The sequence below is a fragment of the Alternaria hordeiaustralica genome, assembly GCF_023758085.1.
Source record: "Alternaria hordeiaustralica strain BMP 2776 chromosome Unknown scaffold_18, whole genome shotgun sequence".
Lineage (NCBI taxonomy): Eukaryota > Fungi > Ascomycota > Dothideomycetes > Pleosporales > Pleosporaceae > Alternaria > Alternaria hordeiaustralica.
This window is the reverse complement of record NW_026056790.1, coordinates 224,103-245,279: the sequence shown is the minus strand read 5'-3', so window position 1 is coordinate 245,279 and position 21,177 is coordinate 224,103. Positions and strand designations below refer to the sequence as shown.

Here is a 21,177-nt window from a genome sequence, read left to right as displayed (position 1 = left end):
ATGTAAAATTTCGGTGTTGAGGACTTCAGTGACTTTTTGGCGGCTCGTTTGACGTACCCACAGCGCGCCCGTCGACCTTCGGAAACCCCACTGTCTCTCACTCTTGCGACCATTGGAGGGCCTGGTCCACCTTGTGACACTGCGCTCGGGCTCTTCTACCTGTCCACCTTTACCTTGGGAAATACCACGCGGGCGGTCAGCCGCTAGCAGAAGGCTCCCAGTACTTCCCTATATAATCTCTTCACCTGTCTGCTCCAACACTCCTCCACACTCTCCACTCTACAAACATTTGGGTCACCTGGTAACTGACAACAGTGCTTGCCTTGCATACATAATCCCCTTGCTTGTCGCCTCTAGCCTTCGGCACTCTTCTCTTGCTGTGAGCATTGTCACCATAAGGCCTTCGGTACCCGACAACAACCCATCACTCAACATGAACCAAGCAGAAGATGTCGAAGTCGTCCTCGGCCATGAGCGTCGCTACAAGTTCCACTCTGGTACTCTGGCGCGTAACTCCACCCTCCTCGCCGATTTGTTGACCGAGTGTAACGCCGTCAAATTGAACACCCGCGCCAGGAACGCGGGTATCAAAACGCGCTGGATGATCGAACTCAAGGACCTGCCTTCCGAGCAACATCCTGCCGGCCGTCTTGACCTCGTGGTATGAAACTCTAACCCCTGTCCTATCCTCAAGTTACCGATAACAGTCACTAACAACGATATCTCCAGGAACTCACACCAACTGCCGAGCGAGCCGACGGTCGCAGCGGCCTAATCGTCAACGAAAACGGACGTATCCCCCAAGCCGTTAAGACCTTCCAGCACTACGAAAGCATTTTCTATGCCTTCTACAACAAAGAGCTCAAGATTGCCGACACCGACATGTCCGCCGCCCTTCATGATTGCTACCAGCTTCTCAAGATCGCCGACTACCTAGGCTGCACCATACTTATCTCCAAGCCCATCGAGATCGCGCTCTTGAAACATGGCCAGGATCTCTTCCGCGCCATCCAGAAGAAGCCGCACGCCTGGATCGAGATGTCGTACCGAATCCGCAGCGAACTCATTTTCCGCGAATGCATCGTCCACCTAGTCGGCAACTGGAGAGTCCTGAAAGCTTCCCGCAGCACCCTGGACTACCTCCGTGAAGTCCCTGGTCTACGCGCTTTGCTCGAGAAGTACCACCGCGCGATGCTCGGCCAGTGCAAAGCCGTCGAGCTAGCCGTCATGTCCCTCTACCCTGGTACCATGCGCCTCCCCGTCGAAGACCTCCCCATCAAGCGTGAAGCCTACGCCAAAGACATCCTCGTCTGGATAGCACTCACCTTCTTCCGCCACTGGATTGGTCAGCGCCTCATCATGGACAAAGGCCGCCACGCTTCCGACTGCGGTTTCGAACTCTACAAGGCGATCGGCACAGCAGGAGATTCCTACATGGACAAGTCTGTCATCAACCAGTTCCACACCAAATTCCCCATGACGAAGAAAGCCATGAACGTCCTGGAGAACCATTTGCTGGAGATCAAGGAGTGCATGAAGACCGTCGTCGACCAGCACAAGATCCTCAAGTCAACCTGCCAGTTGGATATCCATCGCTTCCCTGTTGAGTATCTGACTTGTACTGAGTTCGATAAGGGAGATTACCCGTGGGACAAGGACAGTGAGGGCCCTAGGGTCCTTCCAGCTAAGAGGGCGTACAAGCCTGGCGGCAATGACATTGCTCGCAAGAATTTGGATACCGCGAGGATGCATCAGGAGAGGAGTATGAGTATGGAGGGTGACGAGGAGGAAGATTCGGTCGAGTTTGAGAGTGATGATGACGAGGAGGATACCAGGGGTAAGCGGGCTAAGATTGATTAGGTTTTGGATTGAGGTATCCGCCAGGCGGTGCTTTTGGGCTGGTTTTGAGCTTCACAGGATGCCGTGAGGACCTCCTGGGCGTTGTGTGGTTTTTCAAAAGTGAGGGTTAGGTTGGTATGTCGGCGTCAAACGGGTCTATGGCTGGACGGAAATGCGGTATTGGGTTACTTGTAGTCGGCAAAAGGGTCTATGAGGGCATGGAAATTTCTTGATAATGGCTCGACTACCTCCACGGTTAGACAAAAAATGATGATTCATGACTGTATTCTTATGGTGTACTGAAGTGAAAGGGAATATTCTGACTTGATATCTCCTTGAATCCGAGTGAAAGCTTCATTCCAGTTGTCTCCTCCATCTCCCCTGATGTCCTCTACTCGTCATCGAAGCCCGTCGGCCTCGGCCGTTGTCCCTTTGGTACTATGACAAGTCAGTAAACCGTCTTCTTTCTCCATGTTTCCCTCTCCTCGGTCCAACAATTATCCTAGCAACCATTGTTTGCCATCCGCCACGTACCTGGGTATGTCATGGGGATCTTGGGGATCTGCTCCTCGCCCATATATCTCCGAATCGGGGGAACGGTGACGACCATTATGGGACCAGCGCATCCGACCATGATGGAGTAGAAGTATGCCGGCTTGTTGATAGAGGCCCATTTCATGTAGCGTATCGGCTGCTGGAAGAAGCGCGGGGAGGGGGGAATGCCGGACATGGTCGCTGTATTGCTGCTGGTATGTGAGCGCGTGTTCCGGAGTCGCGAGGCAAGTATGCGCGTACGTAGACTGTCCCTCGTCGGTTTTCGGTAGGTCCGGTAATCAGCAGGCTCAATGCCTCCGTCTGGTGTCGCAATCGCAAGTTGTCGGCGCGAGTCTGGTGTTCGTGAGGTCGCAGCCCGTAGCTCACTCACCTCCGCACTCCAATCGGCGTGCAGCGATTTTCCGGGACCGATGGGCTTGGCAAAAGCATACGTATCTCCGTTGCAGCTCTCCACACGCCGGCGCAACTCGACAAGTCCTATCTTCGATCACCCACAAGATGAGGTGGTTACTTTCTTTTACCGTCGCCTTCGTTTGGTCGGTGGTGGTGCAGGCCAAGAGTTTCACTGGCAACCGCTTGCTGGTTGTGTTGGAGGAGCAGGCCGAGAGGGAGAAGTACAGTGTGTTCCTGGAGGACTTGACGTGTAAGTCATGAATTAGTTTAATTGTGTCCAGAGATGTCGTGGTGTCTTCGATTTGCGCAAGGTGCGATGCAAATACGAGGCATTGGCAAAGCTCCGTAGCCATCGAACTTGCAACTTGGCCTTGCGCAGCGGATGACGCTCAATCGAATCCACTGATAGTGGGCCAATGCTGACAGGAATGTATAGCCCGGGGATATACCACATCTATCGAATCACCAAAAGAGAGCAAGCTCTCATTACTGAAGCACGGCGAACGAGCATACGACCATGTCCTCCTCCTCCCCGGCAAGTCGAAAGGCCTCGGCCCTGCCCTCACCGCGAACAACCTCCTCGAGTTCATGAAGAAGGATGGAAACATTCTGGTTGCCCTCTCGAGCGAATATGCTATCCCTACGGCCGTCCAGGCCATGCTTCTCGAAGTCGATATCAACATCCCAGGGGACAAGGGCGCATTGGTCGTCGACCACTTCAACTACGATGCGTCATCGGCAAAGGAAGAGCACGACGTATTGCTCCTGCCGTTCCCCAAGTCGCTCAGGCCAGATGTCAAGAACTACTTCGCTGGCGAGGGATACATTGCCGTGCCACGCGCTGTCGGCCAGGCTCTTGGAAACGAATCGCCTCTTACCTCGCCTATCCTCCGCGCTCCCAGCACCGCCTACAGCTACAACCCCAAGGACGAGGCTGACGGTGTTGAGGACCCCTTCGCGGTTGGTGAGCAGCTGAACGTCGTCTCTGCGATACAGGCGAACAACGCGGCGCGTCTGGCAGTTGTCGGCTCAGCCGAGATGCTCCAGAACAAGTGGTTCGCTGAGAAGGCTAAGCTAGGCGACAAGGCTATCACGACTGGTAACCGCGAGTTTGCGCAGAAGCTCTCTGAGTGGACCTTCAAGGAGACGGGTGTGCTGAAGATTGGCAAACTCCTCCACTACCAGGACGAGGGTGCTAGCAAGAAGTTGAACACCAGCACTGCTATTCCTGAGAACAACCCTGGCATCTATCGTATCAAGACCGACGTCGTAAGTTTATCTTAAACCGCGTTTAAGACCAAGGTACTAACAGACACAGCACTTCCAAGTCGAGATCTCAGAATACACGAACGACCACCTCGCTCCCTTCGTCCCCTCGCCAAAGGATAACATCCAGCTTGAGTTCAGCATGCTCTCGCCCTTCCAACGCCTGAACCTCTCTCCGATCGCACAGACCGCGAACGCAACCATCTTCGGCGTCGCGTTCAGAACACCCGATCAGCACGGCATTTTCAACTTCCGCGTCAACTACCGCCGCCCCTTTGTCACCAACATCGACGAGAAGAGGCAGGTCACCGTCAGGCACTTTGCGCACGACGAGTACCCAAGGAGTTTTGAGATCAGCGGTGCGTGGGTCTGGATTGGCGGTATCTGGGTTACCGTTTTGGGCTGGTTGGCATTTGTAGCCGTTTGGCTGTACAGTGCGCCCAGCGAGAAGAGCACAAAGAAGACGCAGTAGATGGACTACATGGTTTTGGATGGGAATTTGGGCCGGCTATGTGTGTGTAAACAAAATACTCCGTCGGCGATGCGCGGTATGTATATTATGGAGAAAGGGCAAGAATGACCCAAAATTTCGTTGCGAATGGAATACCAAAGAATACCACTATCTGTTACAGATCTACCGTCTTCGTTCCCTACGATATCCTCGAACACTTCACTCCTCTTTTTCACGCCGCCGTTTCCTCAAAGCTTACTCTGTTCCTCCAAAACCCGCGGATGCGCTACCTTCCCAGGCTTCAGCTTACTCCAATCCTTCTCATATCCCTCCTCTACGTCTGGATACGGTCCCAACGGCGTGATACTGAGTGGGTTGATATCACCATGACTCTTCGTATACTGTGCGCGCATTCAAGGTCAGCCATCACAGCACCCTGCATGAATCCGAGCAATTCCACTTACATTCTCCTTGATATGCCTGAAGTCCGTACTCTCCTTGAACCCCTCGACATTGTGATACAGGTTCTTCAGCCAATTGTTCAGAACAGGATAGTCATGGCGTATCGAACCCAGATTCGTCTTGAAATGCTGCGAGTATACCGTGTCGAAACGGACGATGGTGGGGTATGCCAGGAGATCCAACTCAGTCAGCTTGTCGCCGAGGATATACGGTCCGCCATTCTTGTGCACGAGTTCTTCCAGTCGATTCAGCGCAGCGAAAAGAGGAACAACGCCCTTCTCGTAGCCTTCCTGAGTCGGCGCAAACCCCGATTTATACACCCCCGCGCAAATCAGCGACTGCAACCACGGACTGATCTCATCGATCTTCTGCCTCAGCTTCTCAGGATAGAAATCCTTTCCCTTCTCCTTTCCCTTCTCCTTTCCCTCACTCTCCAACACAGAATCAAAAGCTCTTGGCAACCACTTCAACATCTCAGCACTCTCATTATTCACTATACGACCACTCTTCTTGTCCCACAGAAGCGGCACGCTATATTTCCCCTTGTAAGCTGGGTCGTCGCGGAAGTAGATCTGGTGCATGAATTGGCTGTTGAAGAGGTGATCGGGTGTTGCATTGGGGTAGCTGGCGTCGAAGCGCCAGCCGGGTTCGCCCTTTGGATAGGGGCGGACGATGGAGACGGGGAGGTAGGGTTGGAGGTGGTTGAGGTGACGGACTAGGTTTGGGCGGTGGGCGAAGGGGCAGAAGAGGCCTGTGTGATACGTTGGCGTGAGTGTTGCTTTAGTATGGTGTTATGGTTCTGTGTGGGCTTACCGATGTAGAGGTGGTATCTGTCTTTCTCGGGTGGGAAGTCACCTCCTTCTTGGATGACGCCGTGCCAGCCATCGTCGGTGCCGTACTTGTGGATATCTTGGGTTGACATTTCGTGTTGATGGGATGGAAGGATGAGATAGAAGATAGGGGAAGTCAAGTGAAAGTGGTTCTATTAGAAGAATCTGTAGCTATCTGTTCACGTATCGTTCGTTTTGCTGACTGCTGTGTACAGTGAAGCTGAAGCTCAGCTAGGATGCTCATAGTGGGGTATCTGAACGCCCTCTCCTCGTAAGCTTATGCAGGGACTGCGGAACTCATTCCGAAATCGAGTCATTTTCGGAACTCAGGTGCAGCACTTCAACTCTTCACAGGTTACACCACAAGGCACACCGCACGTCTCTGTACTGGTTCGCGCAGTTTGCGTTGCGCTTGTGATGCCCGGTACTGCCTCCCTACCTGCACCTTCCACATCGTTGAGCCTGTCTGGAGAAGCAGCCAGCTCAGGTTGGAGTGTCGCCGAATGAATGCCGTACGCATGCAGACATTCAGAGAAGATCTTGGCTTTGCTCATGAAGCTCGCGATATCAGGGTCACTGACCACAATATGTGCTGATGCGACAGCTTTCTTCTGATCCAGACGCCAGACGTGCAGCTCGTGCACACTGAGCACACCAGGTATAGCCTCCAGATCGTGCTTGACGTCCTCAATCTTGACGCCCAGAGGAGCTGACTGAAGCAAAATCTTGCCGCTCCGCTTCGTGAGAGGAATCGCGGTAAGAAGAATCATGATGGCGATCCACATACTAACTGCCGGGTCGGCATAATAACGATTAGGCGATTTGACGAACCATATGATAACGGCGGAGATGATCACACCGATGTTGTTGATCGCGTCGCCGATAACATGGATGAGAACTCCGAGAATACCCAGATCCATGCCGTGCTTCTTGGGTTTGGCGGATATGTGTAGGTGATTGGCATGTATGGGCGTAAGTGACATGCTCTCTTCGTCGCCGTTGCTACCAGGGCCATGGTCGTGATCATGCTCGTGTAGGAACAAAGCACTGATAATGTTGAGAGCTAGGCCGACACAACCCACGATCAGGACTAGCTTGGGGTTCTCGACGCGCTCGATGCGGATGAAGCGTTCGATGGATTGTAAGGTGATGCTAACGCCTAGGGCGAGAAGGAAAGAGCCGTTGAAGAAGGCGCCGAGGAGCGAGGCCCGCGCCCAACCGAAGGAGAGGTCTGGCGGTGAGGTCTTGCGCTCTGTCACCTGGACAGCTACCAAGGCCACAACGAATCCGATGAGGTCATTGAGCTAGACAGAGCGTCAGTGACTTGGAGCAGGGAAGGTACAACCCAAGTATGTGGGAGACTACGGGACGCACATAGTGGAAAGCATCAGCCACTAGAGCAAGTGATGATGTATAGAAGCCTACGGAGATTTCGGCCGCGAAGAAGCCGAAAGAAATGGCTATCACGGCTCTGAGGCGGGTCTTTCGACTGACTTGGAAGCGACCATGCTTGTGCCCATGCGCATGATGGCCTGGCTCGTGGTGGTCGTGGCTGTGTGCCATGATGTAGAGGGAATGTTGATCTTAGGTGTTAAGAAAGGATTGAGAGGAAGTTCATGGTAAAGAGGGAGGATGATAGGTAGCAAAGCAAACGAGGATGAAGACCGAGTACCTGCCTGGCTTTATGGAAGTTTGTATCATGCTCAGGAAAAAGGTGTGAAACACAGGGACCTAGTGACGGTGCGAAATTCGAATCAAGATATGACAGCGATCAGATACCTAGGTGAGTTCATAGACATACTACCTGTATTATCCGAACCTTCCAAATTCATGTAGTACTTGTACCTACGGGTTAGTGACAGACTACTACATCGCGACTGCCTGCAGATTGTGGTAGCCGCGTAGTTACTGACGGTAAAGACGGGAGTCATTGCGTACTCTGTAGGTGTGGTTCTCGATGAATGGCATGTCATCGCGATATGTTATCATGTAGTTCTGCCAAACGGTCTGTATCAGATAGCTCCCGAGGTCGCGTCCGGGGCTAAAACGTGAAGCGTATGGAAAGCTGCCGCACGTCACCATGTGTAGCTCAGCGATATGTTACCGAACGATGGACATGTTAAGAATAGATGCTCTAGCATACGTGACTCGACACAATTTTAGAGCGGCAGTAGATTGTTCTAAGGTTGGTAGCGCGAAAGATAGATTCACATGATAGCGCGGAGGACCTAACCCGATGTCGCTTAACGCCGGAAGTGCCAACACCGCCTTTCGACCAAACGGCCTGGACCCTCCCCGCCGTCGCAAATAATCTCGCAGAACCACCAGCCTTCACACAAACAAATCCTCGGACTTTGATCGCTCTCGACATATATCTCCACTCACACTCAGCGACTGACTATCAGCAAACTACAAGATGGGTAACGGAGCCAAGTAAGCCACCCCATCCTCTCAACCCTTTAGAACCTTTGCTAACATTTTCGAAGAGCGCAGCAGAAACGCGACAGGAAGGGTTAGCATCCCACCATAGGAGCCGCCTGTGAGACAGACACTAACTTCGTACTCGAAATCTACAGGCGATGCCGGTCCCAAGGAAGCAAAGAGCCAACTGAAAGCCGTACGTAACCCCGCTCCCTTGCGCAATCCTGCAACGTCGCAGTCCCGCATTCATATCACCGTTACAAGTCGCACTGCTAACAAGATGCCAGAACGCCGCCGCCCAGACCATCAAGTGCAAAACCTGCTTCCAAACGTTCCAGGGCACCACGAGCCGCAAGATGCTTACCGATCACGCAACCAACAAGCACAGCAAGGAGTTCGACGTCTGCTTCAACGCCGACGAGGGTGTTGTGAAATAAGCGACCAGACTTCCGAGCGAGTGCACGACGACAACGGACGATATGACAAAGTTTGCTATTTACACGAGCATGAGATACCACGGGCGAGGAGTGAGGAGTTGAAAGGGGACGGCCATGTATGGCGATTTGACGAGGCATGATACACAGGCGTAGGGATCGATATATCACGAATCAGATTATTGGCTACCATACGCCTTCTTTTCTCATAATACTACCGAGGGGCTTTCTTCTCTGTGATCGACTGACCGTGGTGATTTAGTGTTGAGGAACTCAAGGTCGATGACATTCCAGGGGTACAGATATAAGTTGTTGAACCAGCGTAAGCGGGAGACGACGCGTGTAACAAGCACCCGGCCGGTATACTGAGCATATATAGCAGACACGTGCTGTTGGCCGATTCGACAAGGACATGGGAAATGCATGGACGCGTTGCCACTCACTCCTTTGGAACCACCTGTTGATGCGTTCCAAAAGTCAGATTTTCCCTAATTCAAACAAGCCACTTTAAAGATGGCACCTATGCATAGCCTATGGTGCGACTCCATTCTGGTATTGCAACACTTCACTTCAACATCGTTATCCCCTTGTTCGTGTATGCTAAGCGCGCATATCTCGCGTCTTACTTGATTAGGTGATCCGCACAGTAGAGTCGAACTTGCAGTCCTGGTGTGCAGCGCGCATACCCCGTCCCGAAAACAGAAAAGTCGAGGTGCAACGTACAACAGTAATGAATACAGTGTTCCTACATTGTCAATCACCACTCCGGTGTACCATCCCCAGTTCCCGTCTCAGGCCTGGCCAAGCCTAGCCCGCGTTGCAAACCCCACTTCCACCCCACCAACGTACTTCATCACGACGCAAGAGTTTGATTTCGCCACAACGAATTACCATTGGATCTTTCCCCGTTCTTGGCCTTCAGCTTTGTCGTTTGCGTTGCAAAACTCAGGTTATAAACGTTGTAGTCTCCATTTTCTCCATCAATTCCCTATCACAACCGTCTCCTTAGCTCAATTGGGAGAGCGCCAGACTGAAGTCTCAGTCACTAAATCTGGAGGTATCGTGTTCGATCCACGAAGGGGACAACGTGCTCGAGCTTGCTCGGGATTCTTCGAACCATTTTTTTTGCGCGTGTAGGTAGCATGGCGGGCGCGCCTGGCATGTATCCTTTTTGCTGGTGTTGGCGGTTTGAATGAGAACACCAGAAGTGCTCTAATGAGTACTATCACTTTTGCGCATAGTACAAATGCACCTAACAGACGTTGTAGGCTTGTAGACTGTGGGTTTTGACTAAGCGCACTGGAAGACTGGTCATGAAGTGCTTTTGTTTTGAGCACCTGTATGTCATAAGGGTGATGCTAATCATTACAGCAAGATCCTGACCCTTGCTCTCTTCTTGGACAGCTTTTTTGTGCATTTCGCATGCTGAACTCCCAGCCCTCCTTGTAGAAACCGAAAGCATCGTATTGCTCCCCGGGAAACACGCCCTGTTACAACCCTCATATCGCCAACCTGTTGTTGTCCGTCCATCCCACCCACACCCCACCAATCTCCCTCGCAATATCCTCGGCCGTCCTCCCATTCGCATCCCTCAGACTCCTGATATCAATCTTGTCTTCTGTAAGCCCCCTCATGATACCCATAGCCTCCGCCTCCTGGAAAACCTGCGTCGGGAAGTCCAGCAGCGGGTAGTTACTCGCCAGCAGCAGTAACAACCACGCGACCTCTCTGCTCTGCGCATGCACTGCGGCATGTAGTCCCGACTGCATATCCCCAATCGGGTCCTGGTATCTCAGCATCCTATCAATGCCCACCTCCTTCTCAGGATGATCCGTTGTGCTCATCTCGACATCGCCCTCGTCGTCCTCGCTGTCATCATCATCGTTCAGCAGTAGCTCGACAACAGCCTTGTAATCGCCTTCGCGACAGAACTCGAGGAAGGCGCGCGCTTTCCTGTCTTCCGGGTACGCTTTCAGGTATGATTCTTCGGTGAGGAGCGGTAGGATATCGAGGTTCTCTTGGATTCCGCCTTCGTTGTTGAGTCGGCAGAGGACCTTTTGTTGACCGTCGCCTGTGCTGGAGATTTCTTTGCCGCAGTGGGGACACGAGGTTATTTCATAGGCGGAGAGGAGACAGTCCCTGCACGTGGTGTGTTAGTGGTAGTATGCGATTGTGTGGAAGGAGCTTTGCGCACCAGTGGAAGTGGCATCCGCAGGTTAGCTGGACGTCATCTGGATATGTTTCTGGTGCCGCCGCGGGTCCTTTGCCCGATGACGATGCGCCGCCCTCGTACTCTTCGTCCTCGTCGCGCTCGACTTCTACCTCTAGCGGCTTGTCGCAGATGACACAGGTAGACATTCTGGTGTTTTTGCTATGTGCTTCAAAGATGTGACGTTGTTGGTGTTATGGGCGGGGCTATAGCGGGGGTTGTACTTTTTTTGTCGCTAAAACGGGAGGGCGTTCACGCGTCACGCGTCAGAGTTTACACGGACGTCATCGACCTCTTGTGGCGGCGTCAAAGACTTTGGGGGGTTCCTGCTGCTCATGAATCCATTATGTCCTTGTATTGATTGGCTATTAATGTCTCTATTATCGCAATCGTTGATAGCTCGGGTTCGTCCACATCAGAGGGACGCGTGCGAGCGCGATCCTTTCCCGTCCTGTTCCCCTCGGCCTGCCTTCACCCACACGACTTCTAATGGCGTCTCTCACAACCCTTAGACCGTTGCTGAAGCGTGTGCCAATCTCGTGCGCTGTCGAGTTCGCTGTCGCCGGGCGGTGATCGTTTCGAGATACTCGCTGCATGGCACGGTTGGGCGGCATGTCGTCGTCCTGTCCATAATCTTGTTCTGCAAAAGCTGTCGACCTCTCTTGGTTCTTCGTCTTCAATTGCTTGAAGTAGCTATCGTAAAGCTGACCCCAATCCACTAGGATGACCCCTTCTTCCATGTTCCAGTACCGGATCGATTTGTTCGATACCCCAAGTGTCCAGTGTTGTCCGACACTCATCGTCACATTGCATCTGGATCGCGACGCGGAGAAAATTCGGGCCCATCCGTAGCAGCCTCGGCGGTCTTCATCTCGCCATACGCTTGAGATTGGTGCTTCTTGGTCGACGGAGAACACGGCAACAGTTGGATCCTCCACCAGGAATCGATTGAATTGCAACCGGAAGGTGTGATTTCGGCAGCCGAGATTGGAATTGATTATCGTGTGAGGTAGATGGGCTACTGGGCCTCGATGCGACATGGCCGGTCTTGAAGTGCAGGTATTCGGATTCCGTGGTGAGCTCAGATCGGTGGCGCGTCGACACATATTGCAGGAATGATCTGAGAACTCGTGGTCGGTCTTATTGGAGCTGAACATGTTTAAAAGCGGAAGGCAGAGCATGTTGAAAGGCAATGCGAAAGTGTGCGTAGAATAGGCAGTGTTGACGGGAAATGAACAACATGCCAACACGTTCAAGGTGGTGCAAACAATGCCATGCAGGCTTTGCTTGTTTCCGTGGGCGATCGAGTTGTCTTCCAAATACCAATTCCGGCACCCTGTGTCTGCCACCGTAGCCAGGTACGTGCCGGACTACTCCTCACCGTACCATGGTAATGTCGTTGCGTGGCCCTTTTCATCGGTCGCGCTCCGCAGACTAAGGCAGGGAGGGGGACTCTCCAGGCCGGCAAGTGAGGAAAAACAGCATGAGCCTTTGCTTTTTTGGAATACCAGAGCTAGCGCACGCCCGTTCTCTCGAAGGAGCACAAGCTCCGTCTCACCGTCATCTCGCCAGCGAATGCTTGCTGCGGAGGAGAAAAAGCACTGCGATTATCTATGGAACAACAATGTACATATGCATGGCGTACGAGCGAATTGTAGGAATTGGTTGCTTGTAAATTCCACAAAACAACGTACAACACCAAGACCTTACACACCACTTCAGTGATCCCTCGGTCTGCTTGGCAGAATTGGCTGCCTTGTTGACCGCCATGGGCAACTTCAGAATGCCATGCTTGGGCCAACGTAGTAGGCGCCCTTGCCATATCAAATCTCCGGCGCCTACGAAATCCTCAACAAATCAATACCAACTGCCATTTACTTTTGACATATCGTAGAAGCATCGAAGCTTCCACGGGCTGTGCGATTGTGCCCCGTGAATCAGTGTAATTACCGCCGAGCATTTGCAATGTGGCGTTTTTGGTGACGGAATGAGACGGACTTGACTTCCTGAACGCCAGGGAGTTGCGCATCGAACGCAAGTTGGTTTGCGATGCCTAGAAGACGACGCTGTTAGCACGTTGGTCCTTCAAAGCTGTCAGACTGTGTTTACCATTCCATTCCTCATCTGCCCTCCTGTCTTCTTCAGCCATCTCTTCAATGCTCTGAATGCTCCTCATCTGGGGCTGCTGCCTCTTCTCCAACTCCATCCTCGCCGTCATCTGCTCCATTATTGCTTGCTCGGCATCTAGTTGTTGTATGCTATCCTTGTTCCGCAGTAGAAGACGGTGTGACGCTGACTTCCAGATCGCCCTCGAGTCTCCGATGCGTTGCTGAAGAGGCTTCTCCCAGTCTTGTTCCCAGCCCCGCGCTGGCTCCTTACCCGTTGCAGATAAAGCGGTTTGAGAATGGAATGCTGGTGCGTGGAGAATCCGGGCATTGGCAGTTGGTTTGGGTTGGATGGGTACGGCGGCCGATCTTCCTAATCCAGAAGGACAGTATGGCTTCTGGACTTGATGCTTGCGGACGTTAAGGGGTCGGATCGTTACGTCGACCGCAGAATCGTATCTGTCAGAGGGAGGTGGAGGCAGTTCTCTCCTGAGTGTTCGTTGCAGCTCAAACGACTCTTGCCATGAAAGCACGGATCGTGGGCCTTCTAATAGGCCTGACACATTTGCGTTTTGTTTCTGGGGCTCACCAACAGCTCGCTTGGCCACCCTTCCAGCAAACATCGGTGTTTGCGAACCCAGTCGCCCTCCAACAAGTGAATTCACACTCGGGTTTACTAGCCGAATAGTCTCGTCTGTCGGATTTTCTTGCGGTGTAGCCTTTCGAAGGCTTCCTGCTGAAGGCAACGCCCATTTAGTTTGTTCATCCCACGCTTTGGTGCCGCCGTTGTGTACCTTTTTCGAAGGCTGCTCTCTTCGACCGATGAGCCCTTTGCGTGGCGTGTGTCGGACATCGGGGCGACGTACAGGCGACGATGCCGTCTTACCCATGTCGACATAGCTAGCGGATTTGTACTTGCGGTGCGGATGGTGATTTCGTAGACAGCTGCCAAGCTTCCTAGCCCAGCGGCGGAGACGAGATTCGCGCTTGTGGACGGTCATGATCGTAATATCAAAGTCAGTGTAGTTGTTTCCAGCGTTTTGGAGTGAATTATTGCGTCAAAATTGTATAACGTGGCTGCTTGTGAGAACATTCGTGGAGATGCTCTCGCGACCAAATAAACCGTCACAATGTTATCCAACGTTCTCATAGCAACGTTGTTCTGCTCCACTCTTCAAGCGGGGCCGATGATGATGTTCCTGCCCTGCTTATCCATCCGGGTCCCTGAGTAACGCTGACGCCTGTTGCGGATGCCCGTTGGGTGGCTGCTTGGGAAGGGACAGCAGTTCCATGTTTCCAGTCATCTAGCCGACCAACGCACCCAACCGTTTACCGTTTGACCGAATAGATAGCTAGGGAATATCCTTAGATTCTCGAGCCACAAAGTGTTTGCGCTGGTAGTTGTGGCCGCGCAGTCGGTTCGTCGCTCCGCTGTTCAGTCTCGAGTGAGCCTATCTGGTATACAAGCTTCCACTAGCCTGTCCAGGAGACTCCATAGGCCCTGGGCTAGTCTGCACGCTTCCCAGATAGCACCACCGACAATTAGGACAGACAACGCGGTGGCCACGATGACAACGCTCACCACAATGAATCCTAGCACGTGCGTAACCGACAGAAGAGGCTCTGTGATCCGCCATTCCACTTTCTTCTTTCCTACTCGTGCGAAGTAGAACGCCAGGAAGCCATACCGGCGCACCTGTATATCACGATCGAGTCGTCCCACATATCCCAACCACTCTGCAGCGGTTATTGTGACCTCTTCCCCTCCTCCAACAGAAACACTGATCTTCTGCTCGAACCTCGCGATGCGATTGCACAGTCCTCCGAAAGCCAGCTTGGCAAGCAAAGCTTGGTCACTGATGCATGCTATGCGCAGCTTTTGCTTGTCACTAAAAAGTGGCGTGATGGTTCGCAAGACTGTTTCGATGGAGGAGTGTCCAAGGCTGCACCAGAAGCAGCACCGAGAGAAGTGAACTTGCTCTTCGTGGAAGCATTTCTGTACTAGTACTTCTTTGGCGCAGCTGTAGAGTTGACGAGAAGTGGGGCGCGCGCTGAACCAGAGTTCTGATGGGGATAGGTAACTGCAGATGTCTAGGACGAGTTCGTTTGGCAGGCTATCCATCGAGGCTGTCGGCGGGGGTGAAGTTCTGGAAGGTTTGGAAGACCGCAGAGAGACGCGCTGTGTCGCATTGCGTCCTGGAAGTCCAGTCTCGCCTCCAGTGCAGTATAGTAACATCCTCGTGAAGCGCGTAGCGAGTGACAGAGCGGGATCCGACGATAGGAACCTTGCGGCATTAATACCCATCATTGTGTTGAGTGACGATATGGCGGGATGGTCGCATGAGCTTAGCTTGCTGTACCTTGTCTCTACGAGGGGGTAAAGCAGGGCATCATACTCGGACTTTGTACCGGCTCAAGGCTTTGGTTGAGGGGTGCTTGGTGCTGGTCTCACACCGATGGGTGGCTCACAATTGGGTAAGGAGGCGTGAGGCTGAGGAAGCTGATGGTTCTGGGCCGCATGGCATCAGGCGCAACGTCGAATCGCAACTGTCGATGCAGTCATACCAGTTTCCCAAAAGGGTAAGAGGCTGCATATGCCTTTACACTGGCCTTAGGCGAAACGGGTTCTTATACAACTGACAGGGGAGTGTGCCTCGCATAGCGACAGCGGAAATCCACCGACAGGCGCGGATTGCGACGGGTAGGTGTATCGAAAAGGGAGCCAGGGAGCCCTGTGGCGTCGTAAGACTGAGCGTTCCCAAGGAAGTGGAAGCGATACGATCTGATCTTGGCACACGGTGCATTGTAGATGCTGAAGGACCCTTAAGGCCCCACCCGTCTCTTTCTTGGTGGTGTGATTCACTGCTGACGCAGAGAAACTTACATTTTTTGCGACGTGAGTTGCGCCACGCTGACTGCGATCAACTGCTGCGTGCTCACCATCGTGGTATCATCATCAGCGCCTGGGCAGCAGTCCTGCTACTATACGCAATGCCATTTCTCGAATAGACCAATGGATCGCATGTGCTGGGAGACGGATCGGCATCTACTGGGTTCATCTTGGTCAGCATCCATGAATCAGCCTTCCTGCAGGTGCACCTGAACCTTCTTAGATGCTCCATCTTGGTCGCAGCCGCTCGAGACAGTATATGTGGCGATATTGATCCAACAAAGCTTCAGCGTATTCTGATATCTAGTGGGTGGGTTCATCAGTCTCTTCTTCGTCGCGTGAGTAATCCGCCGAAGGCAGGGCGGCGGTACCTAGGTTGCTCCGAGGACGGGAGCAGCACGGACCCTGACACGCCTGATTGCGGCCTCAGCCGCTTCCACTCCAGATGACGTCGCACGCGAACTCCGCTCTCTGACAGCCTGACGCTACCAGGTTTCACGTCGCAAGTAACTTTAGGTCGCCAAATGACCAGCGAGAACGCACACATCGAATGAGAACGAGGCATGCTCTCATGGAGAAATATCTGCAAAAACTCGGAGGATTCAAAATCTCGCCGCGTCTTGGGAAACGGGCCGAAACTGAGCACACGCCCACGTCCTACCAAGGAGAAATAAGACGCCAAGAGATCTTTGTACACGCTGCATAACACAATAAGAAGCTCTAGAATTTTTTTAGAATACCTACCTTATATTTTATATAGTAGACTCTTTTCTGTATAACAAAAATATCTTAAGAGCTTGTTGTTGTAGCGTTGTAGGATTGTAAAGTTGTAAGTCGCTTAGAAAGTGTCGTATTTTTCCCTGATACGACGTGCGCCCATGGCCCAAATGAACCGAGGTGCTTAGCAGTCGAGGCCTCCCCTATATTTTGGAATCAGTACTAGTCTCCCGCCGAACCTCGTCCGCGATCAGTAACCGGTTCAATCTTCACGCCGAAGGGGTGTATATTGCACCGCAGCTTCTAGAAGAGAAGTACATGTATATTAGAACGCGCGAGCTGGAGAATAGCAGAATAGCAACATCGTTACCAAAAACATAACCGTCAAAACTGCACGAGGGCACAAAACCAGCGTTGAGGCTAACCAGACACCTACACAACATTTGGAGTTCAAGAACACACCATTCGGCACCAACCCACACGAAAATCAATAACCAGGTTCCAAGATGCAGAACAATCGTCAACTAAGCGATCCGGTGACATTGCCATCCGGTCTTGTGTTCAGGAACAGGCTGCTCAAGGTAGACAACGAAGAAAACAAACGCAGTGCAACCATGTTCCTAACACACCCATAGGCAGCGATGGCAGAAACCATGTCAAAGTCTCATGACCCAACAGAGACCCTTATGTCGGCCTACAAAGCATGGGGAAAGGGAGGATGGGGCGGAATCATAACGGGTACAGTAGAGCTCTCACCAACTGATCTTTTTCAAGACTAACATGCAAAGGCAACGTGATGATCGATGAGCGCTGGCTCGGAAACGCCCTCGATGTCTCTCTCACACCCAGCACTAACCCCGAACTCATTGCTCAATGGCGCAGATATGCAGAAGCATGCCGTGTCGAAGGTACCCCAGCGATCGTCCAGCTTAACCATCCCGGCCGCCAAAGTCCTCTTGGAGCAGGTTCAAAAGGGCTATTCGAGAAGAACATCGCCCCAAGCCCCATCGCACTACAATTCGAAGACAACATCTGGGCGAAGACGGCGCAAAAGCTCATCTTCGGCACTCCGCGAGAGATGACAGTCGCAGAAATCGAAGACGTGGTGAAAAGACATGCCGACGCAGCCAAGTTCCTCAGCGAAGCTGGTTTCGACGGCGTAGAACTGCACGCTGCACACGGATACCTTCTCAACATCTTCATGTCCCCGAAGACCAACCAACGGCAAGACAACTACGGCGGCTCAGCGTTCAAGCGCGCCCGCGTCGTTCTCGACATCATTAATGCTATCCGCGCTGTCGTCCCGTCTACTTTTACAGTCGGCATCAAGCTCAACTCCGCTGACGTCCAACATTCCAGCGATATGGAAGACGTTATGCAACAGATCGGTTACCTCAGAGATACCGGTATCGACTTCCTCGAGATCAGCGGTGGATCGTACGAGAACCCTAGGATGATGAAGGGCGACGAGCCACAGCCTGGCGAGAAGAAGGTGTCTGAGCGTACCGCGAAGCGCGAGGCTTTCTTCCTTGATTTTGCGAGGGTGGTCAGGCAGAAGTTCCCGGATGTGGTCTTGATGGTTACGGGCGGTTTCCGCAGCTTGACGGGTATGCGTGCCGCGCTGGAGGAGAATGCTTGTGATCTGATCGGTTTGGCGCGACCAGCTGCTGTGGACTCGAGTTTTGCGAAGAAAGTCTTGGAGGCAGAGGCTGCGGGTGGTGATGTCAGTTTGAGGTTGGATGCTGTGAAGCCGAGCTGGTTGGTCAGCAAGATTCCAGTCAAGGCTTTGGGTGCTGGTGCTGAGAGTGTAAGTTTGGTCCCCCGAGAAGTGAAAATGTTGGTGCTGACGAGATGCTAGGCTTTCTACGGCGCTCAGATCGAGCGAATCGGTAAGGGGCTGCCAACAAAGACGCCTCCTACCACTGCATGAGATGAATCTGGAAGATCTGTGTCGCTTTTATAATATCTCAAACTCTCTAATGTGGTCAGCCATCGTTTTATACTCAGGAGTTAAACAATAGATTTCCGGGCATTATACCAATCCAATCAAGCTTCTACACGTTGTAAAACCTGTCCTGGAATCTTCCTGGTTGAGCAAATGCCATACTGCTGATGATCTCATGCGTTAACTAGAGGATTGGTTAACTGTCAACACATCGTCAAAAGAAGCGTGATCTAGATACTTTACAATCCGAGAGCTTTCGTGTAGGAGTTGCTGCCACCTTATGCGTCAAGAAAAATGCGGCGACGTCTAGTTCCATCTCCTGCGGATCGCTGTAGATGAGAAGCAGCCCAAGGTGCCCGACTGTGCCGCCTCATCACAGCCCAGAGCTCCACCAATAAGAGCCTCGGATCAGGTACAAGTTTCCAGTAAAATATGCGTTCGACGGATATCTCAAACCTACCGGATGCGGTATACTGAACTTGACCAATGAACGGTTTCCTTCTGGTACCAGTTTCCAGTAATGGGCCGCCTGTTGCAGCATTCAACGGATGTTTAGGTCCTGCCTGATGGAGGATGTTGACAGTAGCCAATGGGCTCGCAGTTTGGAGGGCCGAGTTGCTTCCATGCAGTCTTCGATGGATCTCAAAAGTTGCCTTATTTGGGTGACTGCGCTCAGCCAATGAGGATGCGTTTTATGTACCTAGTTTAAGGTTTTTGGCCGCTGTGCACCTGGATCGGAGAGTGCTTTAGTTTTCGATGGTTTTTGAGAACTTCCGGATGCGGCAGGTTGAGCTCGGACCACCACTGAGCCGCGGCGATCCCAAAAGATTTGGGACTTGCACGGCGGGCTGCATCAACGTGCCATTCACGTCTTTCTTGTTGTTCACAACTCGCTGCTTCTGTGCGGCGCCTCCGTCCATGTCTATATGCTCTAATTCGGTGCGAGCATTGTCGCGCTCTCGAGTTTCGCCAAGCAAAACGCTCCTTCCGTTCCTGTACCAGACACCCACGATCCAGCAATGGCAGTCCGCCACACGACCAGTTGCTCGCCGCGATATTCACACGCCTTCGCGCCCGTACGTTAGCGACGACATTCCCTTCGAAGACGATGCAGATCTACCGCCTGTTGTCGATCAACACCCTCCCCGAAAGACTACTATATCTCGCACCGAGCGGGCCGTGTTCCAGAAGTTGTACAGGAAGTTTGATAATGAAGGGCGCCAACAGAAGAAGAAAGACCCTTTGGTAGATGTCGACGACGTGTTCGAAGAGTTCCAGAAAAATACAGAAGATATCCCGAGTACAGAAGATATCCCGAGACCCACGCTAGACAAGGTTTTCGACGAAGTGCTGAGAGGCGAACCGCGATTGCGCGAATTGCGTACGCAGAGAACGAGGGCTCGATCTAACAAGCAAGATGCTGCAGGTGCAGAAGTGGGCAAAGCGCAGAGTAGCAAGAAGAAGGGCTCGAGTGTGGAGGCAGCAAAGCTCCGAGAATTGCGTCTAGCGGAACAAGAACGGATCGATAGCCTCATACGCAACGCACCCACCGATCGCGCCCTCTGGCAAACCCTCGAGCGCGAAGTCTTTGCCAAAGTACGCGACCTAGATCTCGACAACGCCGGCGGCAGCCCCACGAAAGAGCCAACCGCCAAACCCAGCAACAACGCATCGAAGAAGTCATCAGAAGCAAAAGCCGCTCACAAACCCTCTCCACCCTCCACCGACGCACGCATCCTCTTCCACAACTACCCCTATCACCTCATAACCGCCGTCACCACCCTACGCACCGAATTTCCTTCCTCCCCCCTTCCCTTCTCCATTCTCCCCACGATCAAAAAGCTCGGCCGCTCCTCGCACGCCCTCGGCGCAACAACAACGCTCTACAAGCACCTGATCCGGACGGCGTGGATCCAGCAAGCCTCCTATATAACCATCAACATGCTGCTCAAAGAAATGGACGACAACGCCATCGACTTCGACGCCGACATCCTCGGCCTCCTCGACGCAATGATCAAAGAACACAATCAGGCGAGGAGTGGTGGGCTGGGCAAAGAGATGGCCATGTTGTATGGCATGGAGATGTTTGCTGATGGCCTTACCAAGATTAATACGTGGAGGAATGTGGTGGCGGAGAGATTGGGTTTGAAGAGTGAGGAGAAGAGGGCGAGTAGCTCGCTTGTTAGGAAGACGAATAAGAGGTCGGATGATCCGAACTGGAAGGGGCGGAGTGGGTGGTGGAAGAAGGATGGTAGTGCACAGGAACCTGGGCCACGCGAGAAGGCTGGCGCTCAGGATTATATGCCGCTTGTTGAAGGCGTTAATTCGGGCGTTGGTGGGTCTTTTCCGGAGATGACATCTGCAAAGGGCGGCGAGCAGGTCGTTCCGTCTGAAGACGCGGTTCCAGTGAGTGAGGAGACCGCTGCTGAACAGCCAAAGGAGGACGAGCCCACCGATGATAAACGTGCAGAAGTCTTAGTGTAGCACCATCATGTATAATACATTGTATTGTCACCCCAGACCCATATATTCACTCCGCAGACAGGACGTATCCTTACTTGCCATAATGACCAAGGCCACCATAACTCATTTCAACAGGGTCTGTAATTATAGCTACACTCCACGTCAATTCGACCTGTACACCAATGAAGTTTCCAATA

The 21,177-nt window shown here is 52.6% G+C and overlaps 10 protein-coding genes and 1 non-coding gene across 11 annotated transcripts; 6 read left to right on the top strand and 5 right to left on the bottom strand.

Annotated features, from left to right (window-relative positions):
• Nucleotides 1-433: 433 nt before the first annotated feature.
• J4E84_007807 (uncharacterized protein) lies at nucleotides 434-1,860 on the top strand (the record flags this gene model as incomplete). The annotated part of the gene is made up of 2 exons (XM_049390386.1): nucleotides 434-661; nucleotides 730-1,860. 2 exons carry the CDS (start codon nucleotides 434-436, stop codon nucleotides 1,858-1,860), a joined length of 1,359 nt encoding a protein of 452 aa, XP_049241846.1.
• Nucleotides 1,861-2,230: 370 nt separating this feature from the next.
• Nucleotides 2,231-2,569, bottom strand: J4E84_007806 (uncharacterized protein; the record flags this gene model as incomplete). The annotated part of the gene is made up of 2 exons (XM_049390385.1): nucleotides 2,231-2,277; nucleotides 2,374-2,569. 2 exons carry the CDS (start codon nucleotides 2,567-2,569, stop codon nucleotides 2,231-2,233), a joined length of 243 nt encoding a protein of 80 aa, XP_049241845.1.
• Nucleotides 2,570-2,892: 323 nt separating this feature from the next.
• Nucleotides 2,893-4,525, top strand: J4E84_007805 (uncharacterized protein; the record flags this gene model as incomplete). Its single annotated transcript, XM_049390384.1, has 3 exons — nucleotides 2,893-3,037; nucleotides 3,224-4,056; nucleotides 4,106-4,525. 3 exons carry the CDS (start codon nucleotides 2,893-2,895, stop codon nucleotides 4,523-4,525), a joined length of 1,398 nt encoding a protein of 465 aa, XP_049241844.1.
• Nucleotides 4,526-4,752: 227 nt separating this feature from the next.
• J4E84_007804 (uncharacterized protein) lies at nucleotides 4,753-5,888 on the bottom strand (the record flags this gene model as incomplete). The annotated part of the gene is made up of 3 exons (XM_049390383.1): nucleotides 4,753-4,905; nucleotides 4,969-5,717; nucleotides 5,780-5,888. 3 exons carry the CDS (start codon nucleotides 5,886-5,888, stop codon nucleotides 4,753-4,755), a joined length of 1,011 nt encoding a protein of 336 aa, XP_049241843.1.
• Nucleotides 5,889-6,122: 234 nt separating this feature from the next.
• J4E84_007803 (uncharacterized protein) lies at nucleotides 6,123-7,359 on the bottom strand (the record flags this gene model as incomplete). The annotated part of the gene is made up of 2 exons (XM_049390382.1): nucleotides 6,123-7,100; nucleotides 7,171-7,359. The coding sequence occupies 2 exons, from the start codon at nucleotides 7,357-7,359 to the stop codon at nucleotides 6,123-6,125; spliced, it is 1,167 nt and encodes a 388-aa protein (XP_049241842.1).
• An 853-nt stretch (nucleotides 7,360-8,212) lies between these two features.
• On the top strand, nucleotides 8,213-8,654 carry J4E84_007802 (uncharacterized protein; the record flags this gene model as incomplete). Its single annotated transcript, XM_049390381.1, has 4 exons — nucleotides 8,213-8,229; nucleotides 8,283-8,308; nucleotides 8,373-8,413; nucleotides 8,505-8,654. The coding sequence occupies 4 exons, from the start codon at nucleotides 8,213-8,215 to the stop codon at nucleotides 8,652-8,654; spliced, it is 234 nt and encodes a 77-aa protein (XP_049241841.1).
• A 996-nt stretch (nucleotides 8,655-9,650) lies between these two features.
• Nucleotides 9,651-9,736, top strand: J4E84_007801. Its single transcript has one exon. It is a non-coding gene; the product is annotated as a tRNA-Phe (tRNA).
• A 414-nt stretch (nucleotides 9,737-10,150) lies between these two features.
• Nucleotides 10,151-11,009, bottom strand: J4E84_007800 (uncharacterized protein; the record flags this gene model as incomplete). Its single annotated transcript, XM_049390380.1, has 2 exons — nucleotides 10,151-10,790; nucleotides 10,846-11,009. The coding sequence occupies 2 exons, from the start codon at nucleotides 11,007-11,009 to the stop codon at nucleotides 10,151-10,153; spliced, it is 804 nt and encodes a 267-aa protein (XP_049241840.1).
• Nucleotides 11,010-12,913: 1,904 nt separating this feature from the next.
• J4E84_007799 (uncharacterized protein) lies at nucleotides 12,914-13,855 on the bottom strand (the record flags this gene model as incomplete). The annotated part of the gene is made up of 2 exons (XM_049390379.1): nucleotides 12,914-13,794; nucleotides 13,852-13,855. 2 exons carry the CDS (start codon nucleotides 13,853-13,855, stop codon nucleotides 12,914-12,916), a joined length of 885 nt encoding a protein of 294 aa, XP_049241839.1.
• A 3,223-nt stretch (nucleotides 13,856-17,078) lies between these two features.
• On the top strand, nucleotides 17,079-18,502 carry J4E84_007798 (uncharacterized protein; the record flags this gene model as incomplete). Its single annotated transcript, XM_049390378.1, has 4 exons — nucleotides 17,079-17,153; nucleotides 17,208-17,310; nucleotides 17,361-18,379; nucleotides 18,431-18,502. The coding sequence occupies 4 exons, from the start codon at nucleotides 17,079-17,081 to the stop codon at nucleotides 18,500-18,502; spliced, it is 1,269 nt and encodes a 422-aa protein (XP_049241838.1).
• Nucleotides 18,503-19,435: 933 nt separating this feature from the next.
• On the top strand, nucleotides 19,436-21,001 carry J4E84_007797 (uncharacterized protein; the record flags this gene model as incomplete). Its single annotated transcript, XM_049390377.1, has 1 exon — nucleotides 19,436-21,001. The coding sequence occupies one exon, from the start codon at nucleotides 19,436-19,438 to the stop codon at nucleotides 20,999-21,001; it is 1,566 nt and encodes a 521-aa protein (XP_049241837.1).
• Nucleotides 21,002-21,177: the final 176 nt, after the last annotated feature.